Below are 23530 nucleotides of genomic sequence, written 5' to 3'. Positions count from 1 at the left end.
TCGGCCACGATCGACCGAGGCGCACGCCTCGGCCACGAGCGGTCGAGGCGACGCCTCGACCACGAACGATCGGCCGGGGTGCACGACTCGGCCACGATCGATCGAGGCGACGCCTCGACCGTGATCGGCCGGAGGCACGCACCTCGGCCAGCCTAAGCCGCAGCCCGTCTCGGCCAGCGAAAAAAAAAAAATGCCGCCAGGCGCACGCCTCGGCCAGGCCGAGGTGCAGCACCTCGGCCTAAGGCCTGAGGCACGCGTCTTGACCATTGGCCGAGGCGCAGCACCTCGGCCTAAAGCCTGAGGCGCACGCCTCGGCCGGGCCGAGGCACACGTCTCGGCCTAGGGCCTGAGGCGCATGCCTCTGCCGGGGGCCTGCACGCCTCGGCCAGGCCGAGGCGCAGTACCTCGGCCTAGGGCCTGAGGCGCACGCCTCGGCCAAGCCGAGGGCCGCGTCTCGGCCACTGGCCGAGGCAGCGTCTCAGCCTGTCCGTAAAAAAAAAAAAAAAAAAAAAAAAAAAAAAAAAAAAAAAAAAAAAAAAAAAAAAAAAACAAAGAATGAAAGAAAGAAAAAAAAAAAAAAAAAAAAAGGGGCCGGAGCTCGCCTCGGCCACGGTTGGTCGAGGCAACGCCTCAACCATGATCGGCCAAGGCAACGCCTCGGCCACGATCGACCGAGGCGCACGCCTCGGCCAGCTTAAAAAAAAAAATTCATGTGTGATTTGGAAAATAAAATCACATACTCGGGATCAACCGGGATTCTGCACGATATCAAGCAAATTCAGTCTTACTCCCTAGTCAACTTCAACACATCGGTAGACTCGGGAGTAGGGGGGACTGATGACAGGATAATGGTGCTGGCACCCGACCCGGATCATAAGCAGCATCTGACCCGACACCACATGGAATGGTGCTGGGGCACCCGACCCGGATCATAAGCAGCATCTGATCCGACACCACATGGAAACCCAACGGGCAGAATTCCAACGGCTGTCACCTTTACTGCCATTGAAGCCACCATTGATGTCACCATTGATGAGAGAGAATTAAAGGTTTAGCTCCCCATTTATGCTTCATGTTGTTACCGTTAGCAGCTTTTGTATAAGTAGGGACTCCCCTCAGCTTGGAGGGGGACGTTCAATACTCTGGACAAAGACACTGTATTTTCTATACTGAGACAAAAGGCAATACAACTATTGTTACTTTCTTATTCGTTATTCATATAATATTATGCAGTAACATATTTACCGTCATATATATATATATATATATATATATATATATATATATATATATATATATTACATAATGTATAATAATTGATAATATTTTTCAGAATTATGGAAATAAAATTGTCCAGGTTGTTGCTTATAAAATTAAGAAATGTGTCCTACAATTGTGGACTGGAGTAGGTCAAGGTCAACCACCAGACTACCAATACTCAACCTATCAATGATTGAGAATTAAAACTATATTGTTGATGTAGTAAATACGCTATGTTATACGATAAGGTCCTACGATTGCACTATGTGAGCTCAGGAATAAGTGATAGCGGGTCGGAAGCTCCCGAGTTAGTATAGGTCAGGTTAAGTGAAAATCTAGAAGTCTTATCCACCCCCTCCCCCTCCCCCCCCCCCCCCCCCCAAAAAAAAAAGAGCATTAAATGTGTTATTTATAGGAGTTAGAAGGGAGCACATTTTGTGATCTCGACATGCTTGCCACTTGTTTTGCATGCATTCGGTGGGATCAGAGCCGTGTAGATTGGTCCACGTGTCATAATATACCCGACAAGTCTAAAATGATGTGGTCAGTCATAGTGTCGTTTCATGACTCATGTTTCCTGATACGAGGGGCTATTTGCTCAGGCTACCGCACTAATTAAGGCCATAGGTCGGAACCGATAAATTATTCGGAAATAAAGGATAGGAAGAAGAAACTCAAGGAATTACGGAGCTCGCGACATGTTACGCTACAGCTCACATAATTACTCGCGGATCCGTCCCTCGGGTTAAATTGAGCCGAGTCACTAAATAGGGTTTGCTCAAGTTGAGAATCACTCCTTAAGTCCGAAGGAGTACATTTCAAGCAGGTATATAGCTATACACCTAGAGTATATTTCCTATCATGAGTTGCACAAGCAAATATTTCATCTTTCTCATAGATGAATTTAGTACAATGTGAATCGGATACTAAGTGAGTGGGGTACAAGCTAATATGGCTGTCCAAATATTACAAATTATGGGTTATTTATGCATAAGCTAATAGCAAATATTATTGTTAAAGAACCATGTGAATCTTTCAAGTTTCAATATAATAATGGCCAATAATTAATCTAAGCATCTTCTTGGTACAATAATGCCTAATTCTAACAATGATTCAATTGGACTATGTCTTCAAGTGGAACTCAGGTTAATCTCTCCCAACCAACTAACGTTTCTTGGGTGACTTCATCTGTCAAGTCAACCTTATTTAGGTCGAGTCCAATCACTTTATGAAACCAACTGTCATAAAAATATTACTCCGAATATGGTTATATTAATTATATGAAATCAAATTTTGTATTTATTAACTATAGTAATTAAAGTATCAAGTGGCTTGTAGTCCGTAAGTACCCGGTTGCTACCCTAAGTGAGAGGTGATAGGTTTAAACTTCACTTGAGGTAAGTAGTGTGTATATAGGGTATCCTGTATCCCTTCCTTATAATTAAAAAATATATATAATAATTAAAGTGATTAATTTAAATATGAATTAATCAAATAATAAATTAAACACTTGGATGCCGACGCTACACCAACTTCCTTATGCCTAACCGCTGGCGGGTACTCCAGTCTTGTCAAAATAAAAGATAAGTTTATTCATTTATTTTTGAATATAGTAACTAATGTACGTAACAAATGGATAATCATGTGAGACAAGACCGTGGTCCTTTGTCTAGGTGTTTTCTTGTACCACTACTACTTCCTCACTATATTTTTATACATTATAATATGCATTCTTTACACATGATTTCTTTAATTTTATATATTTTTTAAGTATTATCATTCACCTATGTAATAGCCCACTAATAAAAATATACAGATATATATATATATATATATATATATATATATATATATATATATATATTCTCGACCGCTCCCGACAGTTGTAATACTTTTTCCCAATCTTGTTTATATGAGTGAATAACACGTGAAACATCTTTTCAACCATTCAATCAAATTGAGCTTAGCACATAGCATAATCAACCTAATTCTAGTGACTTTCTATGTACTAAGGGTATATCTCTAAAACATTACTTGTATACATAATAAGAATATATAGAACTAATGCGCACATCATGTAACGTGTTATTATCAGATAATAAACATTATCATTCATAAATCACACATGAGATATAAAAGGCATGCATTAGGAAGATCTTGTGTGACAAATTTGATCGAAAAGATATTGACAATAATCGAACTTGTTATGAGACTCATCCATTATTAGCCACACGTCAAGGATTTGATCATTAGCTTTGGGGTTCTCAGCAAGTCTTAAATCTCCATGTCAGTTGTCCCACTAATAGAGATGCTTACAATTCAGCAAGGGATTAGTCATTGTGTTCGACCGTAGAAATCCGAAATTACACCAAAAATAAAATAATAATAATAAAATCAAACTCGTTACATTCTGGTATAAGAATTATTCTCCATTCGATCACTTTATTTTCAAGGCAAAAATCACATTCACTTCGTGCAAGCTGGTGGCATGAGGGCATATCATAATTTTAGCGGATAACTAACTTTGCAGAATTGCAGTGTCTAAGGAGTGGCCATAAGCAACGTCGTACAACGTTGTACAAAATCAATGTGGTCTACTTGTCTGCAATTTATTATGACATTATACAAAGCTGTAGAGCTGCAACTTGATCCCATTAAAGCACTATAGATTTAGTATTAAGTATCGCAACCAAACACGGGTAAAATTGTTACAACTAATTTTGGTTCATCTTATCATGGCAGTTAATAGTTTCGTTTTAAATTTTGTCAGGATATCGAAATTAAGACAAAATCGAACAATGTTATGCTGTATCTACATGATAGTGTGAAGCCTTACAATCAAAGCTGAGTTAGCTTGTTTATGGTAGATAAATAACACAAATATGATACAAACATTTCCCATTCAATTCATCCTTCAAGAAATGTCTTCTCGAATGCTTGCTAGGAAAGATCTTAGCTCTCTTGCTTTCTTGAGATGGTCAGGGGAGAACATTTCATTGTCTGAATCACTCATCAACTCAATTACATCAACGGGGGGGCGTTGAAAATCATCGATTTGAAGCTCTGAGCTTCCTCCAGCATGGCGGGGAGGAGGGCTCGAGAGATCAATTACTTCAGTTTCGGGTTCTGCATTCTTGCTGAGTAGACAAGCATGGCGTGGAGGTGGAGGTGGAGGACTCGAGAGATCAGTCACTTCGGGTGATCCATGGAAGACGGTTGCATTTTCTTGGTCGATTTCCAGCAGCATTGCTTGCAGCTTCAGCTCGATTTCACTCGAGGGTGGCCTGTTGTCCACTCTTATCCGTCTTGATTTTGGTTTTTTCTTCCTTTGAGCTCTTCTTTCCTGAAACTCGATAATCTTTTCGGGACAAGCACTGAAACGACAGACAAAACGAATACGAAGTCAATGTAAAAAACATTCCATTCTGCACATATATTACTGCTATACCTCTGTACAAGATCTGCTGGAACTATGGAGGTCTCGAGTCCATCAACTCCATCCCAAGAAACTTCAAAGCAGTCTCTTCCCTGAACTTTTCTTTCCTTGATAATGCTAGAGACCGGGCACTTAATTGGCATCTGTACGTGGAAACAAAACCAGTTCATATCGGGAACCACCTTAAAATCTATCCAAAACATAACTAAAAGTCTAAAACTTCATGTATCAGATTGTCTGAAAACAAAACATTATATGCAAAACGTGAAGACTATTATTAAGGTGATACCTCGTTCAAGGAAACCTGGAGTCCTGCTTTTGTTGAAGTAGATCGCAGATTAGAAAATCGTCGTAATTCTCGTTCAGCAATCTTAGGAAGGATGTACTCATCTGAGCCATAAAAGAACAACCATTACTTTTGAAGTTTTGAATCTTATGTTCCTCGCTCTATCGATTAAAGCAATGCCAATATCTCCATTCCAAAATAGATTCCATTATAAAACAAACCTTACCTGTTTTCTCAAAAGGCCAATTAAAATATTTCCCACATATCTGCTGAAATTGGTTTCGTTCGAATGGATATACTGCAAGAACCCTGCAAGAAACCAGTTTTGCCATCAATCTTGCTTCTATACTAAGGTATCAAAATCCCCGCATTATCAAGATAGAAATCGAGAAAGTTTACCTGTACACAGCATCAGAGTCGACTGGATGACACCTCGGCTCCAAATAAGCGTTTATTACTTGCAACACTTCTTTGTCCCTTTGTAAATCGCCTTTTAGGACATCTTTATTAGTAGGAAAGTTTTCTTTGTTATCACATTGCATGGCTTCGATGTGCCTTTTCGAATTTTTGGTCTTCTTTACGAAAGACAATCCTTCTGAGGCTATTCGTTGCAGAACCGTACTGTCACCTAGTGATTTAACAATCTGACAAGCAGACTCCTATAAACACGAAAAAAAAAAAAGAGTATAAGAACTTATTCAACCATTGCAGATAATAAAGACTAAATGGATGATACCATACCCTGCCAATCCCGTAAACTCCTTGTGAGTAATCCCCTCCAAGGATAACAGCGAGAGTAATCTGGAAACAAATCAGTCGCACATAAGCTATAACTTAAGCTCCGAAAAACTTCAAGAGAGTTAGGAGGAGTGAACAAGAAGAATTATTCGGGCCTATAAGATTACCAAGGAATTCCTTCCAAACCCAAGTTTTCTCTCGATATCATCCATTTCGTAACAAACAACATAACCACCATCGCCTAAACAGTTGCAAATGCTTAACGGTATTAGTATACCACCATATTGAAAAACACGATGGAAGATCCAGAAAAGAAATATGTGAAAACAGACTCGGGAATCTTACCGAGGCAAATATCTCTATATACAGTCCTTGCTCCAAACAAGAATGCATCAGAATCTGCAGTAAAACATCCATCCTGATGATCATAACAAAATATACCGATGAGATTGCTAAAATAAATGGGCAAATGATGATGATGATAACAGACTGATGCCGAATGGATTTTCAGTATTAATTCAATTGCATCTACTCACACATAATGATTCTGAGTTCAGTAACGCACATTGTGCTTCAGCCTCTTCAATCCTGAGAAAGTTCCATAAGATGTCAATGGACCATAAAAGAGTTAAGTACCTAGTTCATATGTCTATATGTCTATATCTAAAACCATGAAAACTCACAAAATCATCATCGATTCAATGCCAAAAAATCTAGCACTTAGTTTGCTCATTTCAATTACCTCAAACTCATTTTCTTAACCAAAATGATCAAGTTTGTAACATAATTAGCAACATCAAGGTGAAAATGACTCTTCCGAGACTCATAGGCTTACCCATCTAAGCAAGGAATGCCAAGTGCCTTCCCAAGAACTTTAGCTTCTTTTATCATACATGAAAACTCGGATCCACTGTTTCTTCGAATTGATGACAGTTGCTTTATATTTGGCTCTTCCTGAGAAAGCTGCATTATTTAAAGCAATGTCATAACAACCATGGGTACAAAGTACAAGGAACGGGCAAATAGTGCAATAATTAAACACAAGTTGAAGAATTCCTACCTCATTTCCAACATTTAATCTCCGTCTATAAGTAGCAGATTTGATAGCAGGAATTGCTCCATCTGACAAATAAATGTTAGTTGAGAAAAGTGATTGAAAATTGAAATGTTTCCCGACCAATATGCATCCAGAATGCAGATTACAAATTCGTAAACCATATACTTAAGCACAATTACGTATCAATGAATAATTCCACACATTTTCAGATACATGTTAAGATAATTGGAAATAATGAATTGCATTTAAACTGCTTTAGAACATATATAATCAAAACTGGAAGTAACCTTACCTGGCATCTTATAAGTTCAAGAATCAAAATTTGGATAACCTCCAAACATCTTTGTCTAGAATATAGAATATAAACTTGGTAGCTGAAACTGACACACTAATCACTTACATATTTTGAGTCATCTTTAGCATAGAAGAAGAAAAAACCATAATGAACACAAGAAAGATGCCAACTTTGTGAGTAAAGAGTAAGGTGTCATCACAGACAAATAAGATTAACACAAGCCCACAATTCTCGTAGATATGAGAAAGGGAAAGGTACCAGTAACGAAGATGAGGCTGCAATTCAAGGCAATGAGAGCTCTGATGCGGTGGAAGAGACCCCTAAGATAAATCTTGTCCTTGAGAGCACAGTGGGATTTGTTTACTTTCTGAAGTTGAACCATCCAGCAAGATAGATCTATGCACACCCTCTTGTTCCTTTTAAATTACATATTGATTAATTTGTATGACAATCAAAAGATGAACATAATTAATCAAAAATTAATTACTAGAGAACGACGGAACTTACTGGAGATGGTTAAGGGGGAGAGTTTTCTTGCAAGAATCCAAGATGTCCCACAGATTCTTCACACCCATCTTTCTCCAGCGCTGAAGAAATGAAGGCAAAGCTTTCACGGGTTTTGCAGATTTTGAATTCTTGATATGAAATTGGACCGTTGCTTTTCAAATTTCCGTTCAATACAGGTTTTTGAACACTTGCCATACCCAAAAAGGAAAAGAAAACCATTTTTGCGTTTCTTTCTTTGCATTTTTTGTATTTTGAGATAATTTCACTTAGAACCCTTATTTTTTATATAATTACAGACCATCATCCCTCAGGTTTCTGCAAGTAACGTTTGAAGCACAATTGTTTTGTAATAGTATGAACACGGAAAATGAATAATGAGTCTAGTGAGTAGTGGATGGATGAAAACATCACTTAAGACCAGGAATATTAAAAGTTTAAATTTGTTTAAAAAAAAAAAAAAAAGTAAACTTGAATTGTATTCTGGATTTGGATTGAGCTCCTTGTATATGAAAGTGTAAAATTTAGGGGTATATTTGGTTCATGAGTTTACACACAAGGAATTAGAATTAAAATCATAGTTAGTGTTTGGTTTTCAACTTTTTTAAAACACAACTACCTTCAATTAAAACCCACATCCCTTAATTAAAAATCAGTATTTCATCCTATTGGTAATTTGATTTTTAAATTTGAGTCAATACTTTTAATTTTTGTTTTGATTTTTTTGTTCATATTAATACTTTGAATGTCATTATATTAAGATCAACAATTGACTTAATTTTTTATTTTTGTATCTTAAAACCTTTATTCTTATTATAAAGTCATACATAACCAAACATCAATATTAATAATTGACTTAATTTTTTATTTTTGTATTAGTCTTAATCTCAAAGTTTCATGAGCCAAAGGTGATTTATAGGGTCATAATATATTCCGACAAAGCCCAAAAACCTAAGTTATTAAAATAATAATAATAATAATAATAATAATAAAGACAATTTAGAAATTAATTTTATTTAAAAAAAAATCAATTAAAAAGCAGTAGCCGAGTATACATCATTGTATGAAAGAGAGAGAGAGAGAGAGAGAGAGAGAGAGAGATAAACTTCATATATAATAATCATATATTTGAATTATAATTTAGAAGAAGAAGTGTATCACTTTATTAAGAACAAATTTTAAGGCCAACCTCCCAAGATTATACAGAGAGCAGCACAAGACAGTCATTTCTTATTCAATCCAAAATGGTTATCTTGAAGACTTGCTAAGTTCAAATTGAAAAATTCCAAGAAATAGTGAAATACACAATTTCAGGATCCAATTACACAGTTTATCCACAGAACAGCTGATATCCATGACAGTTTCACTGACAAACTAGCACAAAATTAGTATTCTTTCGTCCCGAAGTTCTTGCACCAGAGCTGAGAGGGAATTGGCCTGACCGGATTATGGGGCCTTTGCTGCAAAGCAAAAATGAAATATTGTTACTACACGAAAGCAAAGAGTCAATCAATGCATGCAAGCCTGTGACAGAGAGATAGCTGCAAACATTTGGTTATTGTGTCAAAAACTTAAATCGATCTTCATTCACAAAAGTTTCAATCCAGGAGAACTAACAGGAACAAATGAAAAAGAAATACAGAGAAAACAATCACTTTGGTAGAAGTTGATGTTATTAAATGAATAAAAGAGGTAGCTACAAAGTATGAAGCTCGGTTTGGTGTAAATAACGGAATAATCACTTTGGTAGAAGTTGATGTTATTAAATGAATAAAAGAGGTAGCTATGAAGTATGAAGCTCGGTTTGGTTAATAACGGAATTGGATTGTAAAAGTCGAAACTAGGAAGTCACCCTCCTAATCAATCAGTTATGTCATCCTAGGGGAGATAGAAATTTAGCATATGCTTTACATTGGACAACTGCACGGCAATACAAATCAATCCAACATTTCAATATATGATTGTTAATCTTATTAGCTGCATTATTATTACTCTTAACATAAAAAGAGTGAGCTAAATTGTAAGATAGTTGGGCAGAACATCGCAAAAGTGAGATTTACAAATATCAAAATGTCTTCAAGTTGAAATCAAGAACAAGTGGCTCACATGCACTTTAGAGAAAGTGGCTGAGGAAGCAAGGGGCAAGAGTTGTATTTCTTGTATACAATCAAGTACACTTGTAAATGGAAGAGTGATGAAAAAAGTATTATGAGCTGATTAGGGAAGATTCTCTAAGATAATGCCAAAAACATGGAGTAGAGAAGATTACAAATTTCATAAAATGTTATAAAATAGGAAACGGAATGTCATAGATGGACAATCATTACACTTTAACTAGAAAGGTAGATAATGTATTGCCTTTGGGGAATAAGGGGAGGATTTAATCAGCCCTTTAGTTGCCTTATAGATGCTTCGAATTTCAAACACAATAAGATCACCAAATTTTTTAAAGCAACAAATTATCAATGCCAGAGATGTGGATTCTGATGTTAATAAAGTTGTGAAGTGCTACAATGAAGCATCACATTGAACACATTTCAATGTTACATCAATCTTAAATACCAAATATATCCAGTCATACTTCAGTGTGAACAAGGTAGCAACTTTATTATCCTAAAGTCAATTTCAGCACTGTCGATCTAACACTGAGCTTACAATTGAACTGCCCAATAGATTCACAGCTTCTCACATGTCAATCCCAATACCATTGCCTACAAAGCAAGCCGAATCCAAAAACCCAATCTGTGATTGCAAAACTTATCTTTAATACTAAACTCATTAGGAGGAGCACTGTCGGTTTAATATTGAACATATGACCCTTGACAGCACCACTAGTTCACACCTGACCAAGTTCCAATCGTTCCATTCACAATTGTGTACCACTACCTGCCCCCCACCCCCAAGAGGGGAATCCTAAAATTCATCCTGAAACCTTGATTGTGAAACTTATATAATTTCATTTATAACCCAGGCTTCTACACTGCCACATAGTAGTATTCGTGAAAGAGTGAGGCCAAATTCAGATACATTAACACCACAACAGGGGACATCTTAATTTTGCAGCAACATTTGCAAATCACGAATAAATCATAGGGACAAAAAATGAATAACACCCTAATTTAAATTCAAATGATCCTAATTTTAGAGAACAGATGAAAAACAAAGAAACTTTTCATATGTTTCTGAATAAAAATTATTAGCAGAACATGCACTCAATGAGAAAATAATAATAATAATAATAATAATAATAATAATAATAATAATAATAATAATAATAATAATAATAATAATAATAATAATAATAATAATAATAATAATAATAATAAAATTAAGCATGTGCAGACAGTTCAGGGTTAGAAGCTAGTGACCTCGAGCTGGGCGGATTTCATGGCGATGGGAATGCAAATGAGAACGATTCCTGCCATGGCGATGGCGGTATTGCGTTTCCAGTGCACGGGCCTGCAATTAGGTCCGCCGGTCATGGTCCAGACCTTGGCCCGGAAGTCGCCGGCCGCATCGGCGTGGTGGTGTCCGTGGTCTCCTCCACCCATGTTGTTGAGAGCGTCGAGATTACAGAAATGGCGATGTGGAATTGGGGAGATTGCGAGTAGCGACTCGTTCACTTAAAGAAATTACAAGCCCTAATCTTGTAAACCGGTCCTTTACGGGTTATGAGTGAGTGAGTGACCCTAATCTTGTAAACCGGCATTTTTTTATTTTATTTTTTTCATTTTGGCATTTTTTTTTCTCAAGAAAATGGCATTTTAAATTTTTAACACCTAGATCCTAAAGGAATGGAGTAATTTATATTTTCTTCAATTATATGCAAACCACATTTTTTTCTTCAAAAATGTTTAAAGTCATGAATCAATTTGAATGTAATATTAAATTATTGATTAAAGAAGGGAAAATGACACTTTCCCCCCTGTGTTGTTTACTAATAACACTTTTTCTCCCTGTGTTGTTTATGTAACCACTTTATCCCCCTCAATTGTTTTTGAAGTGGCTATTTTCTCCCCTCTCCGTTAAATAAGTGTTAGGAATGTTAAATATGAGGGTAAAAATGACATTTCACTTATTATTATTATTATTATTATTATTATTATTATTATTATTATTATTAATGAATTTGGTTTGCAATATAACTGTACGTTTTAGACGTGGAGTACTGCAATATATTAGGGCGTTGGGTGTGACTTATTATTATTATTATTATTATTATTATTATTATTATTATTATTATTATTATTAGCAATGAATTTGGTTTGCAAACTGCAGTATATTAGAGCGTTGGGTGGGGTCGTTCATTAATAATAATAATAATAATAATAATAATAATAATAATAACAATAATAATAATAAGTGAAATGTCATTTTTACCCTCATATTTAACTGTCCTAACATTTACTTAACGGAGAGGGGGAAAAATAGCCACTTCAAAAACAATTGAGGAGGATAAAGTGGTTACATAAACAACACAGGGGGAAAAAGTGCTATTAGTAAACAACACAGGGGGAAAAAGTGCTATTTTCCCATTAAAGAATTATAGTAGTTTATTCGACTATTAGAAAGACACGTTAACACAAAGGGTTGTTAAGAATTACATAAATTTTTTCAAATGTTCAAGCTAAAGCGTTGTTTTTCGAATAATGAAATAAGCTCGTAACCACTATCCAATAGTGTACATATGGTCAACTTTGTTCTTGTATTATAACACATAAATTTTTTTTTTTTTTAACCAAATGTGTTGAACCAGTCAATTATCATATATTATTTTTTAATAATCATTTATTCAGGTGCGAATAAATGTCCATGAGAGAAATACGAACCAATCAGCGCGCCTCACGTGTCAGCATTCATTGATCAGGTGCATCTACTTTCACCTACAAGTGCACCTACTTTCACCTACAAGTGCACCTACTTTCGCCTGCAAGTGCATGTAATTTTGCCTTGTTAACATTCATTGATCGGAGTTCAGCGGGAAGTAATACCCCTAAAAACCACCCGCAAACATTCATGCACCTAGGTGCAACTACTTATAACTATAGGTATGCAACTACTTATAACTATTGGTGCAACTAGTATTGATGTTCAGTGTAAATTTTTACTTGCACCTATAATACATTTTACATGCACTTGTAATACATTTTACTTGCACTTCGATGTTCAATTATTTACAAAAATACCATCGCATTTTTTTGTAAACCAGTGTTTCTCATCCATTAGATCTGGACATATGAACAGACATCAGTCATTCCTATTTCGCTCATGGGAAATCCATTTGCACGAGAGTGTAACTTTATATATATATATATAGAGGGGGCGGGGGGTTATTTATAACTTAGCATAACTGATGTGATTTGAAGTTAAATATTTGAAATGAAATAGTTTACATGTGTCATGATATTTGATTTTGCAGTAATCAACTAAAACTGAGGTTTTCAAAAAAAAAAAAAAAAACTAAAATTGAATTTGATCATTTTTATCAGCTGTGAAGATTAAACATCATTATGGGTTATTCAGTTTTTGATAAGTTATTGACCGTAATCAATGTTCACCCCTACAAAAGGGTGTTGGTTACAAATTGTTGTATTAATATTTTACAGCTATATTATAAACTGAATAAAATAAACCACTTTAAGAATACTTAGAAAAAAAAAAAAGTGGATATATACATTTATAATTGAGAACATGATACACGATTAGACGAAAAAAAATCACAATATAACAATTTGTGATTTGTATTTTAATTAATTAATAAGTAAACTACTTTTTAAACACTTAATGGAGTTAACTAATGAATAAAAATAACTTTATTACCATAAATAGTAAAGAAAAATGTGTTAAAAAAGTTGAACAATATCCTTATAAGTTACTCCGTATAATTGAGAGGAAAATAAGGTATATATATTATTATGTTATAACGTTGTAGGTTATCGAAGTTTTTTTTTTTTTTTTTTTAAAGGAAAGATACGAATGCAATAATAATCAACCAAGTGAGAAATACAGGCCGGTGGAACAGATAGCCACGACCCTAAGACAGACGGAGAATCTGTTGTCCGAGCTAACACATGATTCGCTGACCTCTTGACATGGTGAACAGACACGTTCCCAATGTCAGCAGCAATACTACGACATTGCTTAATTAACAAACCAACATAAGAAAGGTCTAAATAGTTCAAATAAAAACGAGAGCACAAAATAAGACAGTCGGATTCAATAACTAAATTATTAAAGCCACTAGACTTTAACCAAGAGAGTGCCTCCTTCACTGCCATAGTTTCAGCCAACAAGTGATCACGAACACAATCAATCCGGACACTGTGAGCTGCGATAAAACGACCAGTATAATCTCTGATTACCACACCATACCCAACACCATCCGAAAAGATAGCTGCATCCACATTACATTTTAAAAAATTAACTTGCGGACGAACCCAAACAGAAGTAATCTGGACAACATTTGTAGTGTTGGCTACCTTTGAATAATTCAAATTCCATAACTCAACAGAAGTAATCTGGACAACATTTGTAGTGTTGGCTACCTTTGAATAATTCAAATTCCATAACTCACAGTATGATGCCACCGGCTGCTTAAGCCCAATACTAAAGAAAGCAACCAATATAGGTAAGTTTTTTAATTTTAAATTTAATGTTAGTCTTGATGATTGCATTAATCGTCTCAAATTTTAATTCATTTTGCATTCATACCTAATGGCTTCTAATCTCTTAAATAGGATATTAAAGAATAATTATGGTAGGCAAGCAATCTTTCAAATTTCGAAATATTTAAATTCCAATGTAATTGATGAATTTTAGTTTAAAAAGAAAACACTGAAAACGACAAAATTTTTACTGGACAGAAGAAATGAAAATATTATTATTATTTTTTGGCCATGATTTTATTATTATTATATAATATAAATATAAAAGGAAATTATGGAAGTCAAAATATCATTTTTTATTATTTTAATACTCCGTAATATTTAATAATTTTAAATTCGAATTGTACTCGAATTGCGTTACTAGAGTTTGATAGTAACAAGGTGGGTTAACGAATAGTCCTCTTCGGCGCTTATCAAGAAGAAGAAGCCCCACGCTTCGACCCCACCGTTCATCATCTTCTCTACCTAATCACTAAAAATTCACTCTTATTCCGCTCGTCTCTGCAGATTTCTCTTCAGTTCTTCGTCTAACAATGGCCCTGCAACTATGGGAGGCCTTGAAAGAGGCAATCACAACATACACGGGTCTATCTCCGGCTACTTTCTTCACTGCTGTTGCTCTGGTTTTTGCTATCTACCATTTGGCGTCTGGGATGTTCGGGTCCTCTAATCACAGCAACTACCAGAGGCCCAGGCAGTTGGAGGAGGAGATGCAGCCCCTGCCGCCGCCGGTTCAGGTCGGGGAGATCAGCGGAGAGGAGTTGAAGCAGTATGATGGGTCTGATCCTAAGAAGCCTTTGCTCATGGCCATCAAGGGCCAGATCTATGATGTTTCTCAAAGCAGGTATATTCCCGATAGTTTTTTTGTCTTTTTTGTGGTATGGGTATTTGATTTCTTTTGTTTTGAGTAAAGGTGTGGCTTTTTGCTTTTGATCATTTTTCTGAAATTCTCTGCTTTTGGGTCTGGGATTTCATTGTTTAAGCATAGGTTAAGTGTTATTGTAGTATAAATGGAATATTTCAAGATTCAATGTGGAATTTTTGGCCTTTTTGAGAAAGGGGTTAACAGTGGAAATGTGACACATTTTTTTTTAATGCTTTTTAGTTCCCTGGCAACTGATAGTCTAATACATACTGAACCCTTCTTCAACTTTTCTTCAGATTCTAGTTTCTTGGGATTCAACACACAGTACTAGGTTTAACTAAGATTCTGGAATCTATATTCTGAAGGTGTATCTTGAGACTGCTGGAGTTTGTGATGTGCTGATGAAATTTGTATACAAATGCATGAAATTTTGTGTGTCCCCTTCTATGGAATGAAAAAGAAAATTTGATTACAGTTTCAGTAAAGATGCTTTTTAATTTAACTGTGGGTCACCTCTGTTATCTTGTCCATTTTAAGTATCTAAAGATGAGTTTGTTAGCATTAACCCTAAAATTTAACATTAATTGCCAAAAGGATTGAATTTGTTGTTAATGAGATTCACCCTTTTTGGCTAACGCTTTTACGTGTGCACATGCTTTCTGATTTTGTGTATTCTTGCAGAATATTTTACGGACCTGGGGGACCTTATGCATTGTTTGCTGGAAAGGATGCTAGTAGAGCTCTTGCCAAGATGTCGTTTGAGGAGAAAGATCTTACTGGTGACATCTCCGGGCTCAGTCCTTTTGAGCTCGAGGCCCTACAAGATTGGGAATACAAGTTCATGAGCAAATATGTCAAGGTTGGAACTGTCAAGAATGAAGTGGGCGAAAGTGAGGGAACTGCTAATGGCGAACCTTCAGAGGCGACTGAGCAGCAAGCTGATGTCTCACCCGAGATTGCTAAGTTGGCAGAGGACAGGCCATCTAAAACCGTTAACCCCGTTGAGCATACTCCACCAGAAACCATTTCTACTGAAGGAGTTAGTGCATCTGATGGCAATGCGGACAAAAAGGACTAGAAGTCGCCATATGTTCATCTAAAGCACCAACGTGTGAGCGAGGAAAGCAGCCTCTTATGAAGGGATTGTTATTGGATGTCTATCTGTTATCTCCTTTTCATGAAAACTTAATTCTATGTAAAATGCTTCTTTAGGTAAACTTCTTATCTGAACTCCCAGTTTGCTCTAATGAAATAATGAACCAATGCCCAGCAGTGAATACCCTTATTCATGCCTCATTTTTCCACAATCTGATATCTTTCCTATCCCATCCCCTCCTGAATGTCTGGTATGAGTTGGCATCAGGGGTTGGGTCACGGGAATAATAGTTGGTGGGCTATAGAGGCCTGCTCTGTGTTAGTTAACAGGGATGAAGGTAGGCCAGTTAGCTGGTGAGGGTTCCATATTGATGTGAGATGATGGAAGTAAGGGAATGAGAGCGAGAATGGCCATCACTGTCGAGCTCTGAGACATCTTGTCAGAATGAAATTGCCCGTAAAAGCATGATTAAATACTTATAGTCCTGTATTTTTCACAGTACCTCTTGATGTGGGATTTTGGGACTATGAAAATGCCTGTCCTGCAGACATTGTTGAGGTTGACAGTCTCAAAGTGATTTTAACTCTTTCCTTGTACCGGAGAAATGCCTGTCCAGGCAGGGTAGCTCCAATCAAGTTGGTCATTGTCTGGTTGACTATGGGCTACTTAGGCTGGTTTATTTTCTTGTGATCCTTTGTCGACGAGGGTCACAAGATTGGATTTACTCGGTGCACACTCTTGAGTAGTGATTGCGGGTTTCCTGATCACCCGAATGCCTGTTCTGCCAACCAATCTTATAAGAATCATCTTATCATAGTATTGAACAGGGCTGATAGGTAACGGAAAGATTGTTTAGGCCAATATGCACTTTTTATAAGCCTACTAAAATCCAGAGATGTGTTTTTTAGTTGTATAAAGTATGTCAAAAAAATTTGGTAGCACCATAACAGACTCAACAGTTGCCATTTTTGTCAGACTGTTAATAATTACCATCATACAGTGTGGTATAGTTTTAGAAACAATGGTGCAAAAACATGAACAGGGCAGCTTATGTGAGTCCAAGGTTTCTGTCAATGTTCCATTTTCATGATTGGTTTCTGTATTTTGGCTGTATCTAAGCCTCCCTAACATGGTCTGATCCTTGTTAAATAGACCCACTCAACCTATCTTCTACTCCTGTCTCCCCTTCTTTTCCTTGTCAGGATCTCAGACATGAGAACTCATCGGCCAGTTCTGCTTCTGATCATTCTGTTTACTCTCCATCACGCAATTCATTCCAGGCTCATCGATCCCGGTATTGCTGAAGCAGAAGCAGAAGCAAAGAAGCCATTGGTGATGAAAACCGGGCTCTCGTTTCCTCCCCGCCATCTGTGTGGTGCTTCTCGGGTTGAAGAAGTGCCGGGCAGCATAAGCAGCAGCAAGGCAGATCGAAGTTACAGTGTCTCGGACAAGGTTGTTCCTGGAGGCCCCAATCCACTTCACAACTGATGAATGTTAGTCAACCTTGTTAGGCTTGTACCAATACACTGTATATGTATATGTATGTCAATTGGCAACACCAGAGGGATGTTCTTCTCCTTTGAGGTTCATTACCTATTTGTCTGTAATCAAAACATAGTATGTATCTGATATGCGCTTGTTATACCCGTTGAATATGAAATTATTTTCTCTGTACTTTTTTTGTACAGAATAGCTTCATCCTCGATCTTTAATAAGTTCTTGTGAATAAAGCGACATAATAGATGTCAGGAGAGAGCTAGCTCTCGACTGCGGAATACCAGGCTATGTTACCAAAAAGATAAACACAAAATGAGCCAAACACATGTGGACCTAGCAAATGGATCAAATTGTCTGCAAGCAGACAAAAAAAAGCCATGTTTTAAGCCAAGACTCGACTGATTAAAAACCCAGAAAACGCATCAGGTATTGAAAAATGGACAAATTATTTTGTAGACCCGGATTTAAAAATACACAATTTATATACGAAATGTTTACAATTTACATACTAAACATTCACAATTTACTGTCTTTCATTCTGTCATCGCAAATTAGTTAACCGGCAGCCTGCAGCATTCATGACTGATGACATCACCTCCCAGTCTGCCTTTTTTTTTTTTTTTTTATCAATCGTTGACATTTTGCTGCACTTAACAAATAAAAACAGAGGAAAAGAAATCAAAAAATGTTCCCATTGGTTCAAGAATCATAAACAACAGAACAGCACTGCACGTTAGGATAAGTCGAGACTCAAGACAGTTTCCTGTGTAATATTGTTTACATATGATGTTCTTCTTTGTTAATTAACCAACAAAATAAACTAGCCTAAATTGCTTATACCTGACTAGCTCAAATCAAGAAGGCATTTTTACTGCGAATCGAACATGTAATTTTATGGTTATCGAGTCAACAACCCGATCAATTTAGTTGGGATTATCTTATGAAGAGAACAAAGTCAAGATTAATGTTGTCCCTGTATACGTAGTACCTAGGAATCTAGGAGGTAAACCATTCATTAATACAGCTAAAACTCCACGGAAACGTGTGGATAAGTCATAAGCGAAACAAACGAGTGATCAAACTTTGTTTATGATAGAACTGTAGATGTCAACCCTGCACTTTGGTACAAAAAATATGTTTGACTTTTGCGGCATCTACATTCTTATATCTTAATGATATGATGCATTTAGAAAAATGGTTTCTTTTTTCTTTTTTTTTTAAAATAACTCGTGAGATGGATCCTAATGGCAAAACTGCACAAGTTATATTCAGATGACTTGCAGCCTACTATCATATGACTTTTCTGCAGCTTTTCCTCTATAAATACACAGTTTCAAGGCTCCAAGTTTCCAACCAACACCACATTTCTTCTAACCCTTCATTTCAGATTTCCAGCTTTGTTGTTTCTTGTTCCGGATCAGACCAGCCGACGACAATGAAACTGCAGAAAACATGTTTGGTTTGCTTCATCGTCACCATCATCATGGTATCATCGTTGGTCCGTGAATCCAGCTGCCTGGAAACTGCAGAAGAAGCAAGAATAAGAAGCAAGTTCTTCTCCACTTTCTTCAGGTACTTCCACACCATTCCCCGCGTCCCGGAGCAGCGCAAGGAAATCCGCCGCGTGTCGCGCCGGTTGGTCCCTTGTGGACCAAACCCTCTTCACAACTGATATCCATCCATATATAGATATATGTGTCTGATGAAAGAATTTGCAGAGTACAGTATATATGGTGTTGAAGAGACGATTGAAGGGCTGAATAAGAGCTGTGCAGATGACTCAAAGTTAGAATTTTGCCTAGTAGGAATTGAATGAACAAACGTTATATATATACTCAACAGAATTGTTAATAAGAGAGGTTTATATATACTTTTAAGTAGTGGTTGCAGATCAGATTTTCCCTCTCATCCAATACAGAATTGTATTCTTTGGTTGATATATATGAGGTTTTGAATTTTGGTTTGGAATTGTGATTATGATATCAGGACAATAAATCTTTTTTTTTTTTTAACCATGTTTACACTTTAGATTGTACACTGTTTAGGTTGATCAAAGGAGTTGATTTACATCATAATTGGTGATTTCCTCAAGTTTAATATATTCACTCAAAACTAATGAATTCATATATTTAATATTGTCACAAAAGTCAAGATTGCAATAAGAACCATTATTATAATAATTATAATTAAGAAATTAAGCCCGCATGAAATTGAGCCCGCATGAGTAGCTCAACTGGTTATAAAGGTGAAAACTTGAAAGAATGACCAGAGATCTAAGCAAAGGTCTAGCCTCTGTTGAGTTACCATGATTTACATCTTCCCAAATGCTCTGTTGGACCGGGGTGTGGGGGGCCCTTAAGGTTGGGGTTCAATCTTTTGAAAGAATAATTAAGATATACAACTTTTTAGCTAATTATTTTCATAAAGTTTTTTTTTTTTTTTTTTTTTGAGGGGAGGGGGGGGGGGGTGAGGGGGGTGGATGATAACTATTTCATTATTGGTGATGATTAGGATAATTAAGCACAATTTTATGTTTGTATACACATCTATAATATATATATATATATATATATATATATATATATATATATATATATATAGGGTTGAGTTCAAATGAGGACAACAATATATAGAGGACTGTGAGGACAAATAATGGACACACAACAAACTGACACACAACTTAATACATAATGACACACAAGAATAAATGTAAACATTAGGTTTCGAACCCAGGTTCTATAAATTAACAAAACTAGCATGCGACATACAAACTGTGGCACACGACTTCATTCGGCCATGCACACAACATATCGGCTAATGGCACACACTACATCTGTCCTCACAGTCCTCTATAATATACTTGTCCTCATTTGAATACATATATATATATATATATATATATATATATATATATATATATATATTGAAAGGAACACATCTAATACTTTAATAATATTATTGTTGTTTATTTATTGTGCTGATAATAATAATAATAATTTTTGGGTTGCATCAAATATGGTAGTAATAAGTCACATCACACTATTTTTTATTTTTTGGAGATGAGTACATAGTAAATTCTGTTATTGTGTAAAACGAAAATCGTTGTGATGGATTTAAAAAAGATAATGTTGACAATAATAAACTTAATGATATTTCTAGTATGACAATCATGCATCACTATTCAGCTACATATTTTAGGCAACACATCACAATACTTAATTCTTAGTTATAAGCGTAAACAAGAGCCAAACTAACTTGAACTTATACATGCTTAAGCTTGAGATCAGCCTTTACTGAACTTATAAATTTTAATTTGAGTTTGACTTGTTAATTTTTATAAAATTCAAGCGCTGTTCAATTAACTTGAATCGAGTTTAAGTTAGAAAGAAAATTATGAGAGCGTATGGGAGGGGGTGATCGTGAGTGACTCAACAAGTAACGAGTCAAAAAAAAAACTTAAATTTAAATTTGATTCAATTACGAAATCAATTCAATTTGGTGAGAGCCACAATTATACCATTTGACCATATTACTTTACAACAAATTACATTCCATGAAAAAGTAAAAAAGGTAAAAACAAAAACAAAAGGGAGGGAGAATTAGTCCTGTAAATTGGTTTACCGCCAAATCAAGAGCCGCCATTTTCACAACGTCGCCCTCGATCCAAACCCTCCGATCCGCCATATTCTCTTCACCTATCGCATACTCTGCGGGGAAAACCCTTCCAAGTAGCAAACTTTGTAGTTAATTGATTCCAGGAATCAGACACCAAAAATGCAGATTCGAGTAAAATGCAGCTGCGGTGAAAGCTGCGCAGAATGGGCAATTGTGGAGCTTCAAGGCGTTATTGAAGCCCAACCCGCCGTAATGGATCATCTTCAAAACCTCGAAATTGGCGTCCTCTGTCGCCCTTCTGCTCAGGTCAGGTTCAATTTGTATCTCCCAAAATCATTTTCCCAATTCTCTAAACTTCCCACCTTTCTTAATTGTAACCTTCTTTGATGGGTAGTTTAAAGTTATTAATTTTCTTGATGGGAATTTAAGATTTTGTTCCTATTTTTTTTCAGGAAGTTTATACATTTACAGTTGGGTATCATGAGCTCACAGGGAACAAAGTGCCCTTGAAGAAACCTATGCTAGTATTGAAGAAAGTGAAGCATTCCAAGGAGGGAGGTATTGGCATGAACTCACCTAGAGTGGAATTGGATGTGGTTGGGATTATTCGCCAAAGGATTCTCTTCAAAACCAGACCAAAGGCACTTATTTCCAGTAAGATTTTCACTTACTATTTGCAACATTTCATTCTTTTAAGGAAATAAATGGAAGTAGGACCAATCTAGCCAATTTGATAGGACCGTAGATCGGTAACCACAAGGTTTCTTTGTTTGAGTCAGGGTTCGATCCTGTGACCTTCCCTCAAGGAGAGCAACAGAGGTGCCATTTGAGCGCAATATGCTTGGCTCAGCTAACTTCTTGTTATTCATATTCTTTTGGGAAATACTAGGTTGCGTAGGGATGGTAGTTGGGAGCTTGACACTTTCTGAGCCCATGATTTACAAACCTTTAAAGGGTGTTAAAAATTAATAGAGGGCTTTCAAAATTGTTGATCAATTATTTGAATTTTTGCGTGTTTTTCTGTGTGGGGATCATATCACTTGCCCTTCCTTAGCAAATCGTCATGTCCTATGTGTAGTTTCAATTCCACGTACATCATCAGGCTAAGATTGCCTTTGGTCGTCTAGATATGCAAAGCTAATAATGTTGGCTGATATGGTAGTTCCATAGTAATAATCATACCAAGATTCACTTTTGGTTCTATAAAGCTTTCATCTTTGATCTATTATTGTATTTCAATGAGAACTCGTTAGACTTGAAAACTTCTGATACCCTGTATATGCCTTGTAAATGTGGGAAATTAGTCAGCTAGTTATTTTCTGATAAAATCCCAACCTGTTTGCTATTAGCTGGTTCTGCTTTCACAATGCAGTCTCAATAAGGCTTTTTTTTTTTTTTTTAAAAAAAAGAAAAAGAAAAAAGGAAAGCAATCCATAGTGATGCAGGTTCAGATTAAGAAACGACGGGTTCTGTTTCTTCACATAGCACTATTTCTACTTCTTACAATTTCATTACTGACATTCCACTAACCAATTCATTGCATCTGAATCTTAGGCACTCCAATTTATTTTATTTTATTTTTCCTGCAGAACCCCAATCTTCTGTGAAGGAAAAACTCATTGCAACGAATTCATCAAAATGAATGGTAGTGAGAAAACCTGTGGATTTGGTGATTGTATAAAGATCTTGCTTCAAAAGCAGCTTACCAGGTGAAGAAAAACATAATCCCAGCCAGCGTAACTATGGTTGGATAGCCAGTTTAGCTTGATATGCTCAATGATTTCTTCTGCAAGTTTGTATCTTGACTGAATTAATAGCCTGCAACTGCAGAAGATCTCTCTCTTTCCTTTTGGATGAGGCACCATATGTTAAATTAGAGTAATATTAGATGTATTTTCACTATTTACTCCATTTTTAATCCTTACCTATGTGATCCCAGTAACTTTTATTTTCTTTTTCTTCTTCCAATAAAATTTGAATGTGCAAAAACTCACTTAATATTTTTTGTTAAATTATTGTCTCTGTGGATAAGTAGACTGGTCTGCCCCAGTTTCGTTTTTTTTTTTTTTTGTTTTTTTACAAGGGAAGCTCGAACCCATCACCTCTTGCATAGGGAAGCAACTTAGTACCATTGGATCACAAGGTCCTTGGTAGTTTTCTTTCTGTTTGATTTGGCTTCCTGATTTCTCCAAGGTATGTTCAACCTGAAAGAGTTT

The 23530-nt window shown here is 36.2% G+C and overlaps 4 protein-coding genes and 1 long non-coding RNA gene across 5 annotated transcripts; 3 read left to right on the top strand and 2 right to left on the bottom strand.

The window, feature by feature from the left end:
- Positions 1 to 3965: 3965 nt before the first annotated feature.
- On the bottom strand, positions 3966 to 7764 carry LOC109188816 (flap endonuclease GEN-like 2). The gene is made up of 13 exons (XM_019339453.1): positions 7580 to 7764; positions 7331 to 7488; positions 6781 to 6842; positions 6556 to 6683; positions 6257 to 6308; positions 6066 to 6138; positions 5888 to 5961; positions 5724 to 5783; positions 5382 to 5641; positions 5209 to 5291; positions 4986 to 5086; positions 4709 to 4839; positions 3966 to 4634 (listed from the first exon to the last, which is right to left on the bottom strand). Exons 1-13 carry the CDS (start codon positions 7645 to 7647, stop codon positions 4175 to 4177), a joined length of 1710 nt encoding a protein of 569 aa, XP_019194998.1. The 5' UTR covers positions 7648 to 7764; the 3' UTR covers positions 3966 to 4174.
- A 951-nt stretch (positions 7765 to 8715) lies between these two features.
- On the bottom strand, positions 8716 to 11255 carry LOC109189154. The gene is made up of 2 exons (XR_002055548.1): positions 10945 to 11255; positions 8716 to 9036 (listed from the first exon to the last, which is right to left on the bottom strand). It is a non-coding gene; the product is annotated as an uncharacterized LOC109189154 (long non-coding RNA).
- Positions 11256 to 14633: 3378 nt separating this feature from the next.
- LOC109189151 (membrane steroid-binding protein 1-like) lies at positions 14634 to 16393 on the top strand. The gene is made up of 2 exons (XM_019339919.1): positions 14634 to 15085; positions 15788 to 16393. The coding sequence occupies exons 1-2, from the start codon at positions 14775 to 14777 to the stop codon at positions 16182 to 16184; spliced, it is 708 nt and encodes a 235-aa protein (XP_019195464.1). The 5' UTR covers positions 14634 to 14774; the 3' UTR covers positions 16185 to 16393.
- A 499-nt stretch (positions 16394 to 16892) lies between these two features.
- LOC109189153 lies at positions 16893 to 17833 on the top strand. Its single transcript, XM_019339921.1, has 2 exons — positions 16893 to 17265; positions 17405 to 17833. Exons 1-2 carry the CDS (start codon positions 17237 to 17239, stop codon positions 17688 to 17690), a joined length of 315 nt encoding a protein of 104 aa, XP_019195466.1. The 5' UTR covers positions 16893 to 17236; the 3' UTR covers positions 17691 to 17833.
- Positions 17834 to 21301: 3468 nt separating this feature from the next.
- On the top strand, positions 21302 to 23307 carry LOC109189152 (putative uncharacterized protein DDB_G0287975). Its single transcript, XM_019339920.1, has 3 exons — positions 21302 to 21620; positions 21767 to 21968; positions 22904 to 23307. The coding sequence occupies exons 1-3, from the start codon at positions 21474 to 21476 to the stop codon at positions 22954 to 22956; spliced, it is 402 nt and encodes a 133-aa protein (XP_019195465.1). The 5' UTR covers positions 21302 to 21473; the 3' UTR covers positions 22957 to 23307.
- The last annotated feature ends 223 nt before the right edge of the window (positions 23308 to 23530 follow it).

The sequence above is a fragment of the Ipomoea nil genome, unplaced genomic scaffold (assembly GCF_001879475.1).
Source record: "Ipomoea nil cultivar Tokyo-kokei standard unplaced genomic scaffold, Asagao_1.1 scaffold1509, whole genome shotgun sequence".
In the NCBI taxonomy this organism is placed as follows: domain Eukaryota; kingdom Viridiplantae; phylum Streptophyta; class Magnoliopsida; order Solanales; family Convolvulaceae; genus Ipomoea; species Ipomoea nil.
Note: the sequence above shows the minus strand (reverse complement) of the source record. Positions and strands in the feature narration are given on the sequence as shown.